This window comes from Rhodnius prolixus, unplaced genomic scaffold, assembly GCF_049639745.1.
Source record: "Rhodnius prolixus isolate KJV_2025 unplaced genomic scaffold, Rpr scaffold_9, whole genome shotgun sequence".
Classification (NCBI taxonomy): Eukaryota; Metazoa; Arthropoda; class Insecta; order Hemiptera; family Reduviidae; genus Rhodnius; species Rhodnius prolixus.
The window spans coordinates 14,181,411-14,201,521 of NW_027411604.1; the positions used below are offsets into that span (position 1 = coordinate 14,181,411).

The 20,111-nt window shown below is 30.7% G+C and overlaps 3 protein-coding genes across 3 annotated transcripts; 2 read left to right on the forward strand and 1 right to left on the reverse strand.

Moving 5' to 3' along the window:
• The first annotated feature begins 69 nt into the window (after positions 1 to 69).
• Tcs4 (Threonyl-carbamoyl synthesis 4) lies at positions 70 to 9,803 on the forward strand. The gene is made up of 8 exons (XM_074128359.1): positions 70 to 272; positions 384 to 642; positions 1,128 to 1,256; positions 1,346 to 1,544; positions 1,945 to 2,090; positions 2,485 to 2,693; positions 3,396 to 3,515; positions 9,493 to 9,803. Exons 1-7 carry the CDS (start codon positions 70 to 72, stop codon positions 3,487 to 3,489), a joined length of 1,239 nt encoding a protein of 412 aa, XP_073984460.1. The 3' UTR covers positions 3,490 to 3,515; positions 9,493 to 9,803.
• Positions 3,712 to 8,159, reverse strand: LOC141454275 (peroxisomal N(1)-acetyl-spermine/spermidine oxidase-like). The gene is made up of 4 exons (XM_074128355.1): positions 7,869 to 8,159; positions 5,502 to 5,577; positions 5,182 to 5,391; positions 3,712 to 5,099 (listed from the first exon to the last, which is right to left on the reverse strand). Exons 1-4 carry the CDS (start codon positions 7,957 to 7,959, stop codon positions 3,776 to 3,778), a joined length of 1,701 nt encoding a protein of 566 aa, XP_073984456.1. The 5' UTR covers positions 7,960 to 8,159; the 3' UTR covers positions 3,712 to 3,775.
• A 988-nt stretch (positions 9,804 to 10,791) lies between the features above and the next one.
• Positions 10,792 to 18,254, forward strand: LOC141454278 (uncharacterized). Its single transcript, XM_074128360.1, has 8 exons — positions 10,792 to 10,997; positions 12,621 to 12,916; positions 13,608 to 13,792; positions 14,306 to 14,355; positions 14,965 to 15,067; positions 15,861 to 16,024; positions 17,248 to 17,571; positions 17,668 to 18,254. Exons 1-7 carry the CDS (start codon positions 10,924 to 10,926, stop codon positions 17,330 to 17,332), a joined length of 957 nt encoding a protein of 318 aa, XP_073984461.1. The 5' UTR covers positions 10,792 to 10,923; the 3' UTR covers positions 17,333 to 17,571; positions 17,668 to 18,254.
• The last annotated feature ends 1,857 nt before the right edge of the window (positions 18,255 to 20,111 follow it).

Here is a 20,111-nt window from a genome sequence, read left to right on the forward strand (position 1 = left end):
GCTAAATGTTTAGCCAAGATTCCCTTGAACTTTAGTGCTAAAACATTTTTTTTAAAACAGTAATGCGATATGTTTAAAATTCCACGCAATATATCTAGCGTACTCAAAGATTCAATATCATACATATTATTTAAAAATGTGAATAAAAGGAATTTGGCTTCTAAAGTACTAGGTATTGAAACAAGTTGCGACGACACTGGAGTTGCCATTGTTGATACAGCCGGTAAAATAATTGGGGAGTCCTTATTCTCTCAACAATCTTTACATGCACAGTAAGTTTTCTTATCTTTCCTTAACTCTTTTAATTCTGTTTTTGTCGCTAAGATTTTTAATTCTATGATAGTTATGATTCAGAATCACTGTTCATTTATTCGTTACTGCAGGTTAGGGGGAATCATTCCACCAATTGCCAGAGATGCCCACAATGAAAATATTCAAAAGGCTGTAAAGGAAACACTTGCCAATGCAAATCTGACTCTGGATAAATTAGACGCAGTGGCAGTTACTACAAGGCCAGGATTACCTCTTTCTTTAGCAGTCGGTATGAAGTACGCTAAAAAGCTTTCTGAAATGAGCGGAAAACCGTTAATACCCATTCATCACATGGAAGCGCACGCTTTAACTATTCGGATGGTTGAAAAGGTTACAGAAAAATAGCCATTTTTTATAAGCAAACCATGATGTGCAAATTTAAAGAAAAAAATAGGTGATTGTGAAACATTAATGTAAGGCTTTTAACGCAATTGACTAAAACCATTGTCTTGACACGATTTTGTGCGAATAGTTCACTAAAAAAAACTTAACTTAGTAAAGTGGAAATTCTGCTCAACCTCATTCTTAAAATTTGGAATTTTACTTACATATTTATTTTCTTTTAACTTTACTGAGGTATTGATCGCGATACCTTCTCTTACTAGTTGAATGGTGCTCAGTACACTTTTCTTTGCATTGCCGGCCTCCGGAAAGTAAGCTGTAAGAAGAGGTTTTTATTAAGCAAAAATCTACAAAAAGGCAGGTCTTGGCCCAGTATTTCCGCGTGGAGTCCAGTAGTTTTACTCACTCATTAAAAAAAAACTTCCCAATATTCATTCTTTAGTCATTTTTATTAATGTTGGAATCAATTATAGGTGAACTTTCCTTTCCTCGTCCTTCTCGTTTCTGGAGGGCACGCTTTGATAGCAGTTGCGAAGGATGTAGATAATTTTCTGCTTCTTGGGAAAACTCATGATGATGCTCCGGGTGAAGCTTTGGATAAGGTATATTTACTTTGAATTCTTTATTTATATACTAAATCGTCTTAATAGCAAACAGTCTCTAATTTAACTGATCAATGTATTAATTACAGATCGGACGGCGACTCAAGTTAAATAACTTAAATGGTCTAGGTAGTGGAGCAAGCAATTTAGAAAGAATTGCGGTTGAAGGAAATCCTATTTCTTTTGCTATTAGTGAGCCGTTACTGCGATCTAAAGATTGTCATTTTAGTTTTGCAGGCATAAAGAACTCTGCAAGGCGCACAATTTTGGAGCAAGAAGAGAAACATGGTTAGTTTGCGGAAGAGTAGCTAAAGGAGTTTGCTGATAACTCCTTAAATAGCATACAGTACTTGAATTATAGTAATCCAGAATTGACTTTTGTTTATTACGAGTTACATTTAATTACATTATTTAAAGATAAAGTTTAATCAAGTTTTTAAAAGAGTCGATAAATTATCCACTTTATGTTGATGTGCCGGAAAAGAAATGAAACAGGTCTTGAGGCAAACTGGTTCTGTATGTTATTATAAGATATACAAATATAAATATATATTTCTTCATAAACTTCTAAGTCAATATATTATTATTATAATTAGATAGATATTATATAAAATTGTCTACAATTTTTTTTTTTTAATTACTGTGCCTTGGTTTTTTTTTCGACGCTTCATTTATTTTAAATTTTAAGGTTGTATAGGCGATATGGTTCTTCCAACAGTAAGCGATATTTGTGCTAGTGTTCAATACGCCGTAATAAAACATTTGTGTAGAAGGGTACAACGTGCTATGGAATTTTGTGAAATAAATGCATTATTGCCACAAGAGAAGTCTTTGGTGAGTAGGTATGTCGTAAGTTCCTAATTATTACAACTTGAAACAGACATATTACAGAACGTTATACATATATCGTAATTGAAATATTCGAGTATTTCTTTCTATTAACATTACATAATAAAAAATCCCACAGCAGTAATCCATACTGTTGTTTTGTGAAAAAGACAAGAGTAAAGTGAAAAAACGCCATTCTCTATTTTAAGAGCAAGATCTAAAATGATCGTTTTTCTCCATCAGTGCCATTTTTGATATTTTTAAAATTATGTTACAATTCTGCTGTTATTGTTCTAGTGTATGTGTATCAATTGTAATCTATTCAAACTATTTTGTTTTTTGTTTTTTTAGCAATTTGTGGTAAAAAATTCAAAATATTGTTAATAATTTAATATTTAAGGTCGTTTCTGGAGGCGTGGCCTGTAATAAAATGATCAGGTTTGCTTTACGGACTGTTTGTGAACGCCGAGGATATAGATGCCACATACCACCTTCTCATCTTTGCACGGACAATGGTGTTATGATCGCTTGGAATGGCGTCGAGAAATTACTCACTGGAAGGCCATGTTTTAACCCAGATCAGTTGCATTTGGTTGATATTTTAGGAAAGTGAGTAATTTAAGTTTTATTCTTGGAATTTATGGGTTCCAACTTCTACAATATATTTCGTTTATAGAGGAAAATGTATTCCTTCTCTTGGTTAAATTTAACTTTTAAATAAAAATTTTAATTAATAAAGTTATTATTTGAGATTATTAGAAACTTGAAATAAAATTAGAGAAAATATAAATCCCTGGTTTCAAGGCCATCGATCTATACTTAGCTTTTGCTAGGAGTATCAACAGCACACTTCGGAGATAGACAATGTTCTGTATCAAGACCACACTATCTAAAGGACGACAGTCCACTGAAAAGTCTAGGGAGCCAATAACCTCAAATGTTGACTAGCTTTTTTCTTTTTTTAGACTAGTAGAGTAATTAATTGCCCTAATTGATAGCATTTGATCAATTGTTTGATGTTTACACTGTTGAGAAATTAGCCAAAGATAAACTTCTAAAAGGTCGTGATAGAAGATGAAGTAGTTATTATGCATCAGAACATAGTTAACTATTCACAAGGTTAAATTATTACTTAACGATATTTTACCTTACGAAAGGGGACGTATAATAATTTCTACTTGATAAGTTAACTTTTTTTTTTGTTGGTAAACATAATAATTTAGAAATATTCAATAATTTAATTGGTGAAGTATATGGTGCAGTTGGAATGATATATACCTGTCATGATCTTGTAATATTATTTTCAAATAGATGCCCTTTTGGTGAGGATATCAGTGAAGAAGTGGTGAAGGCTGACTTGAAAGTGCCATGGATTTCTCCTAAATTATTTTTGCAAAATATTTGAATTTTATGAAACTTATTTGTGGAGGGGTAAGATATTTTTTGTATAATTTTTTTTTTAAATAAACATTATATGAAATAGGACAGCGTGTTTCTGCGCTATTATTTTGCGTTTGTGTTGTTTAATTGCAGGTTTTTTTTTTTTTTTTTTATTACAATAATGCATATTTCGCTATAAATAGATTATTTAAAGACGTGGCTTACACTATTGAATTAAGTAAAAAAATTTAAAACATTTAGAAAACATTTAATAACAAAAATGAAAAGTTTCAATTTACAACAACAAAAACTTATTGGACTGCTGCTGATGATTCTTCTTTAGGAGGCCCTCTGTATTTTCGCACAAGCTGTAGAATCCTTTCTGCTTCTCTTACACCACTAAGCCTTGCCCCTTGGACTGTGCTAAAGTGACCTGGAGATGTTGCTTCTCCTGCAAACAATAAAACGGGAGCTCCTGGATTACAAGCGCCAGGCAGTGGTCTTCCTAGTTCACACTGGTGGGATACTTTTGCATGTAAACCCATGTATGAGTTGGCACCTCTAAAATGTCTATCAGAACACCATTTTGATCTAAGAATATTCACAGGAAATGGTAAAGAAAAATCTCCGGTAAATGTTCTCAACGTTTGGGTTATCAATACGGCAACTTCTTCATCTGAACATTCTTCCATTGCACAAGCTTCTGGACCACCTATTGTAGCCATTAACATATTAGCACTACCAGGCGCTTCTTCGATCACTGAAATTCCTCTCGACCAACAACATCGTTCCGCTAATTCATTAGAATCCCAACTTAAAAGTAATGCTCCTTCACCGCAGGCCCAAAAAGGACGCGAATATTCCATTATTAATTTATTTAAGTGACCATATCCAAGGGCTTTTATAGCATCAACCTTCTCCTCTGGTAAAGGTGGTTGAAACATAGTACAATGTCTTTCTTTAAGTACACCTAAAGAACAAGTAACTATGCAGAAATCGGCAGATATAGGTTCTCCTTCACAGCAACGCACCAACACCCTCGGAGATCCGGTATCCCATTTAATAAAATCTACTTCTTTGCAGTAACTTATATTCTCTTTAGGTATAGCTCTTAACAAAGTTCCAAGTACGCCAACAAAACCTAAAGGAACTCTTATCGCTTTGCCAGGAATTTCTATGAAACTTCCATAAGCATCTGATGACATATTTGTCAGATCTGTTCCCCATCTAGTTCTTAAAGTATTTACCATTCCAGAAACAACTTTAGTTACATCTGAACGCTTTTCTTCTGGCACTAGTTTTAATTCTTCAGAAATTCTGGTTTCTATAAATTTTTGTAATGAACCGTGACTTTTTTGTGTATCTGTGCTAAATAAAGTAAATGCTTGTCTTTTTACATTTCGAAAAATATTAATGCCAACTGAAGCGGAAAATGAATCTATGGCTCTTCCGTCACTAATTAAACATATTATATCATCTTTGGTTACTTTTCTTCTACAGAGAGGTTCTTTCAGTAATCCTTCCATACAAGCAAGAGTAAATGTAGGATTCGCCTCACTTCCGCCAGAAATCCATTGAGCACCAAGTTCTCCAACTACATTTCCGAGCCAGCAAGAGTGAATTCGTCCTCCTGGCCTAGAATGAAAAACCTCATTGTATCTTACATGGCAAAACTTACAAATTATATTAAAACTTAATAGATTTATTACTTCGTTACCTGTCCGTCGCTTCAAGAATTTCAAAATTTCTAAGGCCACACGAAGCGAGCCTGTGTGCTGCAGACAGTCCTGCCATTCCTGCTCCAACGATTACCACTTTTGGTTGTGGAAGGCAAGGATCTAGAAAGCATGGGTCAGTCATACATGGTTCACCTTGAAGAGTAGCGCATGATTTAGGACATGGCCCAACTATCTCTTTTGTGTGATGCCTGTAATAGTGTAAACCTACATATCAGTAAGAATCCTAAACTTTTATAAAACATGTTAACACTGTCCGGTAGGACAGTTGTATAAGGATTAAGTTGAGCTTTCTTCCTACCTTAGCTGATGTATTCTGACGTCCCTCAATTTACATAAAGGTTTTTGAATATTATTCAGGTTACATTCTTGGTTCCCTAAAAGCATTCACTGTTATTGAGATTTAAAAAAAATGCAATGAGCCTGGACAACTATGGAGCCTCCAATTTCTAGCTTTTTGAAGGCACTTACAACACCGCGAAGATAGTATAGTTATAATACAGAATGGTCATGTCATCACCATTGGAAGCGGTACATCTCGTTTCGGAACTGCTTATCTAGGAAAATCCTTGTATTTGCAGCCCGCCTACAGATGTGCAGCCTAAATGGGGGGGATACCCTAATAGTACCTAAGGGTCACTCTGTGTCAAAACCATGAAAATTAGTGTTAGAGAAAGTCTTGGAGATCGTTTCACGCCTGATACTTTACCAATCCAGTTTAAAGGCATTTTATATATTTCTTTATGTTCTCATATTACTTAACTATAAGTTCTCTTGGCTATAAAAAATACAAGCACAAAAGGTTAAAGCATATATTGCTTTAATTAACTTTATGTAGTAACGTTTTTTAAGTTTCTTTGCCTTAGTATAGCATTTATCAATCTAAATATTGAGGTTGTGGAGTGTATATAGGCACTGCAACCTGAACCTCCTTTCCTTTTAATCTTTCTTTTAAATTGTAAATAAATTCTCATTTCAATTTCAATATTACTTAATAGTAGTTGGTTATGGTTTTGTGTTACCTATTTTTAGATACCTGACTTTTTTCATATAGTTTTACGTAATTTTACGTTTTGTTCTATATCCTTACATAAGAATGTAGTTTTCCTAATTGTTCTAATAATAGCAATGATTTAAGTTTTATTTGAGTAGAAGATTACTAAGTATAAAGTTATTTTTGTTCTGATGATTAGTTTTGTTACGTATTTGTAACCTTCATTCTTCACCTAAACTGACTCTTTAGCTTTAGCTCAAAATTGTAGAATCTTGCCGTCTTTATAAATTTGTATGGTAAAAATAGATAAATGTCTCTAACATGTGTCTAGTTTTTCAGGCGTTTACAGAACTTCCTACTGTTCCATTTCAGTGAATTAAAAATTGTACTAAAACACCGGTTTTATCTTCTGTCTTTGCAGAAAAAAAAAAAAAAATAATGCTAAACTAAAATATTCGAAAAATTAGGAAAATAATTTTTTGTATTTTTGGAGATGGGTTCAAAACAGTAGCTGGTTCTTATACTGTTTGCTGTAAGAGAGTTTCTACCAATCGTCATTTTCAAGTGGGGTAGTTTTGAGGCATCCGAACAGCTAGAATAAATCCGGGATAAACAGAGCTCTATTTTGCTAATCCCTCGTTTGCACTTTATAACGCACTTTTATTAAACAATAACCATGTATTTGATCAGTTACTTGTTAAAAAATATATAATTCTTATTGTTGTTGCTTTCTAAGAATATTCCTATAATTGCCTTAATTTGTATAACTAATTTAATCAATTATGTAATCTTCACACTTTTCGGAAATAAGCCAATGATGAATTAGTAAAAGGTCTGAGGGTCATTGCGAATAGAAGATAAAATAGTCAAAGCATGAGTAAATAGTTGACTATTTTCATGGATGAACATATAGTAATTTTGATCAAAGACTCCCAGGACTGATTTAGTTACTTCAGTATTCTGGTATTCATTCCTAGATCACACAAATAAAATTGATTGTTTCTCAAATCTTCTATAATGTCCTAAATGATCTCACAAAATTTCTGAGGCTTTTTTTTCTACTTAATTATTTATCTATAATTCACTTTAAATTTAAATTTTGTCCCCTATAAAATTTAGCGCTACTATTAAAAAAAAGCTATCTGAAAATAATAAAGGTAATCATTTTTGACTGAAATTTTATTCACGAACAGTTTAAGTAATAAGTCTAAGCGCGAAGTTTCTTTCAGCACACGTATGGTTTTCACATAGAATTTAGCGTAAGTAAAAATTCTATATTCGAACATTTTTGTTGGATTAAGGAAACGGTTGCTCTACGTTTCTGGTATAATAACGATGAAAGAATTTCTTAAGGGATTTTTTTTCTAATATATATAATATTTTCTAACAAAAAAGAAATCTACTACTTATTTATGAGGCCTGACGATGGATAAAGCTGAAAAGAATAAGTGCAATGCTTTTTAGTCCTCTTCCTGACAAAACTTATATAGTGTGTCTGCTGCCTGGCCCTGTTCATACATCTGCTTCCTGAGTGTAATTATTTATCTACAGAATTTGCAGGAGGCAAGCTATTTAATGCTTTATTATTCTTATCCGGAAAAGAAAATCCGAAAAAATCTATTCTTAGCTCTTAGTTACATATATTGAAAGTTAGTATAAAAGATATATACTTACATTTTATGACTGAATACGGCCTAACTAGAGGAACTTCATAATTTATTTGGGTGTTTACATATTTCAAGATGTTGATTCTAGTTTTTAACATAATTAGATGGAAATATTGTGTCACATAGCTTTTTAATAAAGATTTTATTGATGTATTCAAGGCCTAAATAATTTCTTAAAATTTGTATGCTTTTATTATATTCTTAAAGAAGAATTTAATCGTCCATTCTTTTCAATTGACCAGCTGGGTTATTATAACATATTAAATTTATTTTGTAAATTAGTTGCAATTAAAATATTTACATAAATAAACAATGTTAAGAATAAAATTTGTTGCTTAAGAGCCCTTTAGCTTGAACCCTTTGTCGTACCAGTTTTCCTTCCCACAAATACTGTTCATCCAATGCTCTGGAAAACGTAAAAAAGTATTTAAGAAAATTGATCTCTAATATTTGTAACGCTGTGCTTAGGACCACTTTTACTTTCCTTCTTATATAATTATCTTCTGTAAAAATGACCCTTGAATTAAATAAACATTCTTTCCCAAGCTCTAACCGACCAATTTGTCTTCTGATTAATCAGCCTTCCTCTCGAAAAACTTCTACAACTCTGCTTCCAAACAGATAGCACCTTTAAATAATATAACTGATCATCCGTCCGGTTTTCAGAGTTCCCACTAGACAGTTTTCTCGGCACATCGAGTAATGGATGTAATCGCTATTTCCCCAGGACTAAAGCAGTATTGCCAGGGTCTTCTTAGACATATTCCAAGCATACTTTTCCGGGTATGGCTCACAGAACTGCTTTATAAACTCAAACGCTTTCTATCTTCTCTCTTATATCTGAACCTTATCTATCCTACCGTTTCTTTCTTCCTTCAAATTTTCATCGGATGCTTATGACCACGCGACCATTTCAACAAATCGATCTCTTAAAGTGGTGGTTGTGTAAGCTAGCTATAAGTACTTACTTCCATTATAGCTTAGTTATCGTTCATGCTGCTTATGTCTCTGGTTGATCTGTTATGTACGGGCTATGTTCATTCATATTTGTGCCATTTCCTGTATCTCATTTCTTTTGCTGGTTATAAATTGTATCTATTATTAATTAAAAAAATAAATAAGTAAAAAAAGTATAAAATTAGCCACATTTCATGTCTCGAACCCTTTTGTTTATTGAATCATCAAGGGATATTTTTAAATCTATAAAATATCAGTGAAATGTTTTTTTATTTTTCATTGGTTGAATTAAGTAATTTATCTGAAAAATGTTAACTAATATCCTTCTATCAATCATACTATTTTATCAGTTTTGTCAGAAATAGTCAAATTCTGGTGCTGGACTGTTTTAGAATCTAAAACATTTATTGGGGATCTATATTAATAGATGGGAGGTGAGACTTTTGATACTGCTCTTAATCGGAAAAAAGATTAAGAACATTGAAGCCTGTAAATATAAATATGGTCCATAAATATAGATTTTCGATCAATATACAGGTACTACTTGCAATAAATTAAATTAAATTCGTAAGTTCTAGAGATATTGAAACAGCTCTGCAGTCTGCAATTGACCAATCATGGCTAAGATTGTTTGGAGTACAGTATATTTTAAATAATAAAAGTTATTATTTCAGGCAAGCTTTACATCAATCTGCCAATCACAAAGCGTCTTTGTCAACTTTTGGTAAACAACTTTCTCGAGAGAGTTTACCTGGAGGGCCATACTTTGCAATTCAGTTAGCCTGCTTTCAATAAAATTCTGAGCTTTTATTATTACTTGAAGCCTCATTATGTTATATGCTGATTTTTCAACATTTAAAAAAAATGTAAAATTATAACTTTAATATATATAGTACTTTATGGAAACTGTTTCCAAAGAATATTAAATCCTATCTATACAGCAATAAATCTTTATTTCTGAATAAATACATTATTTTTAATACTATATACATATTTTCTTTTTTAAATTATATAAACAATTTTATGTTCAAAAACCTTAAATCCCAATCAATACTCACACTGGTCAAACTTGAATCTACCAGTCGTTACTGTATGCTTTCCTTCTCAAATCTGTCAGAATACAATAATAATATAATCTCACGGATCCATAACTACAACCAGTAAAGTGATGTAAAAAACAGAGCAATAGTGGCTGACGTCTGGTTAGCCGAATAATAGTACATATGTAAGTAGTAAACTTGAGAATATGAGTATACTGCCATTATGAGTATACTTAAACTGCCATTTATCTACTACAGTTTTAATTATATTGTTGTTATACAGAAGCAAGAGAATTGAATAAGAATTCAATAATATGAAGACAAATACGAGATAATTAGTTGAGGGTACAAAGTTACCACGAAACCTTATTCTGAACAATTACCAGAATTTTAATTGAGTTGCTGATAGGTTGCACGCATGTGTTTTTTACTCTTTCTATTTCTGATGGTTTATGCATCATCAAAGGTGATAAATTTGGTGAAAATAATTAAACTTTAACTACGTATATGAATACATCCCATCACACATTACCTTGACTGATCTAGCTTATCTGAGTATAAAATTGTTATTTCTCAATAGAAATCGGTTATTTTTTATTTTTATTTTCTCCTATTGGTTTCTATTAAGCTTAAAAGGAGGATTCATTGGTAGGGAAATAAAAAAAGAGCCTATCTGAAACTGAAAATACTTTATTTCTTCAAGAAATTTGAATTGGCTGTTGAAGTACTCATCTATTCAGACTTAATACGAAAAAAAGCTTCTGTAGTCATTAAAGAACTAAAGTTAGTCAATGTGAGTTTTCAATTATACTAAGTAATTATAAACATATTCTACAAAAATTCAGTTCACAATCCAAATCGTAAGATTGCCTATCACATTTAATATTTCAGTCAAAATAATGAATACCACTGAATGAAAAATGTAATCTAGGTGGCAGTAGGCACTTTGTGTTTACAGTCATTTGTGCTTGTGCTCCGCTACAACCATTGCAGTTGTGTTTGTGGTTTCTCTATGCAGCAAAAGAAATTGAAGAATTAACCTTTTATATTTAAGATAAGTACATTATGGACGTTGGCCTTGATGAATTAATCAAAATGAAATTTAAGAAAGCTGGTGGGAACCGGAGGTTAAGAGGAGGGTAGGTACTTTTTAACCTAAAGTTTATTATTAAAGTTATACAGTAAAAAGTAGTTAGTTATTAGGTGTCATTCGTTACTAATTAATTATTTTCCAAACTCTGCATTCCCCAAATGTTAATACCTAATTAAATGAAATGTATTGTCGATTTTTTTGGTTCTTATTTGCTTGAAATAAAAATTTCATTTTTATTGTTTTTTTTTAAGAATTACTTAAGTACCATATATTTTTAGAGAGTCACTTTTAATAAAGAAGCACACATGCTTATTAAAAAAAACTCTGTGCAACCTGTAAATCAGAGAAATTATCAAATATTTCATCCTACGCTTAATATAATTCCATACTAAATTAATCACCAACTAAGAATCCAATTGCCGCATCAATAGTTTTTTTTTTTACTAAAAATTTTATTTTGTACACTTCCTAAAGAAATGTTGCTGTAGTGAACTCCTAACTTTAAGTGAGTTAATTATTGCGTCAAAATTTCGGAGTTCTACTTTATAAGTTAGATACTTCGTTAGTTTTCTTATCCCTTCTGAAATTCATTTGCAAAATAGGTACGACTCTAAAATGTTCGTATAATGAGATGTAAATAAATATACAATGTATCTCAAGATAATGTTGAATGTAAGTTGAATAAAAAAAAATTTACTTGGCGTTAGGCTCATTTTTTGTATTTATTGAATTGTCTATTCTAAACAAACTGGAGAGGGTATTAATTCTTTGTCCCACTTCAGCAGATTTTGTTCAGAATTATAAGCTTTCTCTAAAGTAAAAGTGGAAGTCTGGTGAAAGCATTAGATATAGTATGTTATTTCTGTTTATTTTTAAATTTTTCTTAACAAAATTTCTAGGTATTTTTAATATTTTTATCATTAATACTAATTGACAGTTTCATCTTGAATAATCCAAAAACTCAATCGTTGTTCTTTGAAATAGAAAAAATATATATTTGGGTGGTGTCTATCATAATTACTGTTTGTGATTACTGGTCTTAGAATTTACTGACAAATTAGTGAATTTTAGTGTTTAGTATAGTTTCTTTAGAATTCAATTCTCTAATACAGAGTGCCGTAATAAATTCTGATCGGATGAAACTATATAAAGCTAGAATGAAAATAAAAAGTCAAAATTTTCGACACTTGAGCAAATGTGTGTGATATTCGCAATATGTATAAATTTCATTAGAGATCTTTCTAGGGAGCCTGCTTCCTTTTTTAGCATCTACCAAAAGTTATTGTACTACTCTTGATTTTATCAGTTGTAGCACGCATTTTAGTTCATCCCGCCTTTGTTTTTGAACTACTTATAGCACTTACTTAATTTAAATTTTAGCAGCTACTTTTTTTAAAAGTATTTTCTATTCTTACTGCCGAAAGTGCACGAAATCAGATATTTTTCAGATTTTATTTGAAACAGTGGGTGGAAACCATCCCTTTAATCCATTTTAAGATGTCCGCTTTAAAGCTTTCTAAAAATTCTAACGTTTTTAGAAAATACATTCTAGAGATAGAGATGTTATAGAAATATGTTACGTTATAGAGATTGATGAGTGCATGATTTATTTGTGTATGAAATAGCCCTTTTTGGTTTTAAGTATTTTTAGTTTTGATGTATTTTGTAGATTGCAAAACGGTAAAAAAACATCACGTCTAAAGGCCACAGGCGGGGGAGTTGGTGGAGCCGTAGCAGTTGGAGTTGTTGACGCCAGACTAAAGATAATTGAAAAGACGAGATCAAAATTGGTAGACGCTCGAGACAGGCTGAATCAACGTCTAAGGCAGACAGATGCTAGAGAAAGAATCATGATGAGAAGTAATTCTTCTGGTGTTGGAAATGTTTCAGTAAACCCACGAAATAAACCAGATATTATACCAAGAAGAACTGTACCAAATCAACAGCCAGCACTTATTCCATCTTGTAAGTGGTTTTAAACTTATTTTATTCATTTGTTATTTAAAATTAGTTGGAATACAATTCACTAGATAAAATGCAGTAGTTTTTGGAAACCTACTCCGGTTTATTGTTTTGTTTTTATTGTGATTTAAAAATGAGTGCGAGCTTCTAAACAAAAATTGTAACACGAGCGGTTTACGTAGTTAGTTCCACGGAAAGTTTAGTTAACTTCTAAAACAAAGAAAAAAAGAACAGATGTATAAAGAAGTATTCCAATTCACTTCGTCAGTGTTTGCAGTTATAATCGTGTTTTCAGTTTTATTGTAGAAGGTTAGAGACTTTAAAAAAAGTGAATAATCACTGATCGTAAGGTCATTTTTATGTTAAATAAATGTTTATGAAGTGCAAAATAAATATGAAATGTTCAGTATCAGCTGTATTAGGATAATTAATTAAAGATAGTGTAGTATGTACTACGTTAAATAAGCTTAAAGATAGAAAATGTGATATAAGTACTTTCTAGCAATCATTTACTGGCTAAGTGTCTTTGTGATAAGCTGTTGCGCAGTGAATTGCGGTCTATAAACTTTCCTTGACTTATGCTTTTTAATGGAATGAGAACCTTTTATCTAATGGAGTTTTACGCTTTAATTTTTCTCTGAAAATATAAAATTATGTACATACTTGAACCACATTTATGTTTCCTTATTTCTAGCGGATTCTCGAAGAGGTGGTGGTGCAGGAGAGTCATTATATCGCACAATTAAGAATAGACAGCCACCAGTATCTGCTCCGCCAAGACCCACCGCTTACATGGATTTGGACGCTCCAGAAAGCTGGAGTAATCGGCTGGCTAATTTACCCCGTTTAGAAATACATGTGCCAAGGAATGTAGTTAGGGTATGTATCTGATGATACATTAATAATTAATTGTTAAAAAAATTGTACTTGCGTTTTTATAAGGACAATATGGTGAAAGCTCTTTCGGTGGTGACTTGAGTAAATCTTTTGAAAACGATTTTATTGGTGCACTTACGTTAAAATACCCTTCATCTGGAGCTTCTTTAGGATTTATGCTCATGGTATTTTGCCCATTCAATATTACATGCTAAACTCTCTGCCCCTGAAGAAACTCGATGATGCCACCCAAAATAGTACCCCGAAACATGAGAGGAAAATCTGAAAGGTTTCAAAAAGCTTTCTCTGATTGTTCTCGAAGAACTCTCTCATCATCAATGAATAAACAATCATTTCATTTGCACTTCAACACTTCAAATGCTCCAAAAAAGAAACCTCATAATTACAATTGTGATTATTGTAACATTTATATTCAGCTAGCGGTTGACGGCATTAATTCAATTAATTTTCAGTGTTAAGTTTTTAAATTTAAGATACTTTTGATTTTCTTTGCAGGAGAGAGAAGATTGGCTGCGCCATGGAAAACAAAATACAGGTTTATACAGGTTTGTTCAGTTATAAATAAATAATTTGTTAGACTATTTACTATCAGAGCAAGTAATGTTAATTTTCGGAATGAGTTTTCAGTACTAAATATTTTGAATTTTTTTAAATTAGAACATTAATTAGAAGAAATAAATTAATAAATTAGAAGAGCTTGATTGATGTCATTAATTGGACTACTTTTTGTTAATGTTCACACACCCAACAAAAGCCAGACAGAGCTGCTGTTTTCTGCTCATCAAGTGAACAAACTACCGACAAGTACACTTGTATCGTAATTTGGTCTCTTAACTCGAATGCCTGCCCTCACTGTGAAGATGGTTTAATGGATTAGACGCAATTAGCGTTCAATTATTCATGAAAAACGCTCCCTTATAGAAAGGTATCAATCGAACGCCACGCAAAATAAAGCATCATTCTACCGTTCACTGGGATGGATGCTAGCATCGAATAGCGATATATATATATAAAAGTAGTCAATGAAAAATGGAATAGATCCATCCTATTTTCGAACTAAATTCTGCATTATTTGTTTTCTCTCATTTTAATTATAGTTATGAATATGCATAAGCAACAGTTTTCCGTAATCAAACCTTAATCTACTCTCATAGGTCGAAAGAAGATATTAAAACAAGATTGGATAGTTCCAGACAAGAAGGTTATAGGATTGTTGTCTCTAATTTGCAACCAACAGTCACACACGAAGATATCAAGGTCAGTACAATATTTTTGATAAACCTTTGTTTAACTGATAGAAATTATTTCTTTACTATTTATTGATTATTGTTATTTATTATTTGCGCAGTAAATCTTGATATAATACTAAAAGAAAATGTACATTTGTTTAGAAGATATAATGGCTTTTAAGAGAAAGGTGATATCCCATAATCTCATTGTCAAACTAATTTCCATTAAACAACTAATTGGAAAAAAACGAAAGATCTATATCTGAGTGGTCTTTATAAATTTAAAAAACATCATCCATAAGTTTCATTCTGGTCAAGAGCTTCTATTTTAATAATCTTCTAATTCTCACTTATATTACACAATGGTAATACCGTTCAATTCAGTGAAATGATACTTTAAAGGGAATCCTTCTCTACTTCGCTGTAATAATAGAATTTATGAATTTTTTTTGGAAAACAATTTCACATAAAGTAGATTTCCATATTTCCTTTGTAAGCCGAAGAAAAAGTAATGTGTTTATTATAAAACCACATAATTCTAAGAAGTCTAGAAATATAAGCATTTTACATTCCCTTCTGAATTCTGAACATCATTTAGATTAGAAACAAATTTTACTTTACTATTATGACGTACAATTATTTTGTAATTATAGTTAACAAAAATGAGCACAGGCTTTTTTATTAACTAAATATATTACATTTATATTCATGAAAAAAAAAATAATTTGATGAAGTTGAACCAGCGATCTCCGTGTCGTAGTCTAGTACACTAATCATTGAGTTAATCAATTCCCCTGTAATTTGAATATTAATTATTTTAGGAATTATTTGAAGATATTGGAACTTTAATCGGATCTAGAGTAGTACGACCTGGTACAGCTGAAGTTGTTTATAAAAATGTGGATGATGCGTTGACAGCAGTTGATACCTATCACAATAGGCAATTAGATGGTCAACCTATGAAATGTTTACTCGTTAAACCTACGTAAGTACTTTTTAATTATGAAAATAATTATTTTGGGGGACAAGTGTTATGAGTGAACTAGGCATTAAAAATATTTATTGAGCAATGAGAATTTGGCTGGCTGCAAAGCGATTAAAAATTAATCTCCTTTTATTTGTACTCTGTTCTGAAATTCCGCCAAATGAAGGATTTGAAATAAATATATCCATGTGAATATTAAAATATGGTACGTTTACGAGGCAGAAACTTTGAGCCTAACAAAGAAAATGATAGTGCGATTATTCAGAAGCGGCCTGCAGAGAAGATCCTTTAGGGCTTTCAAGATGCACTCAATGCGAATCTGTGTTGGGGGTACAAACTACATTTGTGTATTTCGTGGAAATTAAATTCATTCTGCTATTTGATGCAGATCAGTGAAATGAGAGATTAGATGACCTTAAAATATGAAGGAAAGAAGGCATAAATTTGGGCGGAGGGCATCACGGAAAGAATGGGTAGCTAAATGGGAGGCCTTCGAGGAATGAAAAAGGATGACGGATATGTTTAATGCTTGGAACAAGTTTTTGAGAAAGATGACGTAGTCGTAAAGTGACATTTGGCATATTTTATTACAATTTATCTAGTATTAGATAGCATAATTAAATATGTTGCTGAAATCGGTCTTGAAAGTGACTTAATTTTTCTTGTTACCATTTTTCGTATCAGTGACACCAACTTATTCAACAAATTAATCGTGGGGAATGTTTTGGTTGACATTGATTCATCGTGCAGCTCTCTACTTCTGAGTTTTTGAATCTAATTACAATGAACTTAGTTATGAAAAAGTTAACATTTAAATGTAAATTTAAATTTAAAAAATATTAATTAAATAAGTTTAAAAAAGTTTTTTTTTTTTTTTTAATAGCTAAATGTTAACTTTGTTGGAGAATTAATTTTTTATAGAATAAATATAGTAATTTCAATTTATTACTAAATAGTACGACTATAAGGATCGAAATGCTTCATACAAAATTGATTGGGTGTTCAGAAAAAATGTACCCAAATCAAATAAGTTTTCTGTGGGATTTGGCTAAATGCTTCACTTCCTCTTTTGTTAAAACCATTACCTACCTGTGTTTTAGAAAAAAAGTGTCATATGAATTGGACGTTTGCAGAATGTGTGACTACTAAAATAAATGACAGCGTGTATAGTAGTTTTTTAAATTAGATTTTTATTTTACTTATAAAATTTTTTAATGTTACAGAAACAGTAATTCTAGAAATTTGTCTACAAAAGGTTCTATAGTTCCCGATTTGAACACAGTGCATAAAGCATTATTTACTAAATGACAAGTCTACAGTATGTAATATCTAAAAGAAAAAAGGAACACAGATGCTGTGTGTGCAAGAGTAATTTTTGAAAGTGTTTGCTGGTTGGTGAAAAAATATAGACACTTCACACACTGAAAATACACCTTCCTTAAGAAAGTCTCAAAAAAAAATAAATAAATTAATTAATACAAATAAAAATGTTGGAATTAATTCCTAAATTTTATATACATAATATTTTTAATGAGGAACCAAAATAGGTATTACTTTTTTTTTTTTTTTTTTTTTTTTTTTTTTTTTTTTTTTTTTTTTTTTTTTGTCGGCGCATCGACGTCTATGGCCATTAGCGCCAATAGGTATTACTAACCTAATGTTAGTTAATTCCCCCCCATCACAACCAAATCCATATAAAATACCAAATTGATATTTTAAAAAAATAAGTATTTGTACAAGTATAAAAAAAATATGTATACAATAAAAATAATTTATTCATCAAAATACGTAATTTATTTAATTGATTGTACTAAACTTTATCGTATCCTGCTACAAATTATCATATGTATCTGAAATTTAATGATTTTGTTTGTAAATATTACTTTTAAATTATTATTACAGATCATATTACTTAAATATTACAGATAACTAAAGGCCACTTGTATTTTTTTTTTTTTTATTCAGGTATATATTTTTAAATAAATAAGTATGGTGTGATATGGGGGGATTACGGTTTTTGAAATGGCAATTAAATTAACCTTTTTTTCCTGAAAATGTATTTCGATAGCTGTGAGGAATCTTTGAAACAAATTATCTTTGTACATGGTACATTTCAAAAATAAGTAATATCTATTTCTATTAATCAGTTTTTTGTTTTTATTGTAATTAAATGAAATGAAAGTATAAAATAATTGTGTTGGAAAATATAAAGAAATTTATATTACTATTATTATTTTTCTTTTTATTCCGTTATTTATATAAATTCATTGTGTGTAATAAGTGAAATGATATTGATTTTTTTTTTTTTTTTTTTTTTACATTTAATGAAATACTTTGGGTTTCTTCATCTGTTACACAATCATCATCAAATAAATTTAAATAAAATAATTACTTTTGTCTGCTTGTTTCTTGTTCCGCTTAGTTAACCAAACTTGTAATTGATCGGAATTCACTGAACAACAAGTGAAACATCGGTTGAGAAAATAACGTGTACCAAAAAATATCGGCAAAATTAAAAAATAATTACTGTAATCGGCATTATACTTTTCTTTTTATTGAATTAATGAATCAGTTAACAAAAACAATGAACAATAATTTAATTTATTTGGTTTATATCTTAACACTATGTGTAAAGCTTTATGTTAGGTACCTGTATGCACTGTATGTTGATTTGTACACAAAAAAAAGTAAACAATATTATTAGAAAATTATTTCTAAAGTATTAAAGCATAAATTAGTTTAATTAAAAGGAAATTACCGCTGTAATGATATCATATAATAAAGAAACGAACTATGTAGCTGATTAAATACAAGCAGCAGAGGGTTTGGAACGATTAAACAACTCCGGTTCCAATTCCAACATTTTCATTGGTTAAATCTCTAGGAATCAGAGGAGTAGAATCTGAAACGATTAAAATCCTTTTGAGTTCGGACTCTAGGTCCTTCTTTTTCCGTTCACCGATTTTGGTCAATAGAAATGAACGCTTTTAACGCCAATTCCACGGAACGAGTCCATTATCATAGTAACCAGGACTGATTCCACCTGCGCACTTTATCATTCTGCATTTGTATATGGGGAGTGCTTTGTCCTGAATAAGTGCTTTCATTAAAAAAAAAATTATTTAAATGTTTAAAGTGAAATGTAGGTAAATTATTACTCATTCAACCAAATACATTATTTAGTCAAACTAAATTTAAAATATGATGTCAACATGATGCTTCAGGTAAACTTATCCATTATTTAGTATTTTAAAAGTATTAAATCATTAATTAGAACATTTTTTACGATGAATAATATTTCTCTTTGAAATAGAATAAGTAATGGTTCCTCTTTCGTAGAAGAAATATTAGTATTACTAAGTATAAGCTTCAAATATTTTATTTTTTTTGTAATTATTCTATATCGTCTACATATTCCTTGTGTTGCAATTGTCTACATAATAAATAAGCATTACTAATAAGGTAAAAGTATAAATGAAGTGCAATTCTTACTAAACTTGAGAAAAAACTGCTCTAATGAAAATTATATATTTCTTAATTAATTATGGGAAAATAGAGTTTTGCTTAGTACCATCTAATAGTGTTTTTATCATAAATTTTGGCATTATAGCGTAAGCATTTGAAATAATTTGACTACTTTAGTTTATAGAGAATGCTAAGAAGAGTAAGTAATTACAATACATTGCTGTTGCTATCTGGAAGTATTTACTTATAAATGCATTATTTTAAAGGTAAGTGTTTATTATAAATAATGATTTTATTTTGAAATGCTAAATATTTCCATTAGAGTTCATTAAAATTGTATATTGGTTAATTAAATATGGGGTCGTTGAGTTGTCCAATAACGGGCAAAAGTACATTTTCATGCTATCTAGCGGCGATTATTAGAACTACAATCTTTATAAAGTTCTACCAAGCGCCACAAGATAGCATAGCAATCATCTTCGCTGAATAAAAAAATTCAATTCTCTTCACTTTTTTTTTTATGTCTTCAAGTTCAACCTATCGTTAATCAATAACTTCTGTTGTGCAATTTTATTGTAACAATTTTATTTTGTTCGTTCGTTTTCGAAAACCGGAAGCATTC

Excerpts from the sequence above, each read along its gene's own strand:
- Tcs4 (XM_074128359.1), top strand. The coding sequence starts at position 70 with ATGTTTAAAATTCCACGCAATATATCTAGCGTACTCAAAGATTCAATA. Across the intron at positions 1,545-1,944 it reads GGAGCAAGAAGAGAAACATG|GTTGTATAGGCGATATGGTT; the intron begins GTTAGTTTGCGG and ends TTAAATTTTAAG. Across the intron at positions 2,694-3,395 it reads TTGGTTGATATTTTAGGAAA|ATGCCCTTTTGGTGAGGATA; the intron begins GTGAGTAATTTA and ends ATTTTCAAATAG.
- LOC141454275 (XM_074128355.1), bottom strand. The coding sequence starts at position 7,959 with ATGTTAAAAACTAGAATCAACATCTTGAAATATGTAAACACCCAAATA. Across the intron at positions 5,578-7,868 it reads GCCGTATTCAGTCATAAAAT|GGAACCAAGAATGTAACCTG; the intron begins GTAAGTATATAT and ends GAATGCTTTTAG. Across the intron at positions 5,100-5,181 it reads ATTCTTGAAGCGACGGACAG|GCCAGGAGGACGAATTCACT; the intron begins GTAACGAAGTAA and ends TTTTCATTCTAG.
- LOC141454278 (XM_074128360.1), top strand. The coding sequence starts at position 10,924 with ATGGACGTTGGCCTTGATGAATTAATCAAAATGAAATTTAAGAAAGCT. Across the intron at positions 10,998-12,620 it reads AACCGGAGGTTAAGAGGAGG|ATTGCAAAACGGTAAAAAAA; the intron begins GTAGGTACTTTT and ends TGTATTTTGTAG. Across the intron at positions 14,356-14,964 it reads CAAAATACAGGTTTATACAG|GTCGAAAGAAGATATTAAAA; the intron begins GTTTGTTCAGTT and ends CTACTCTCATAG.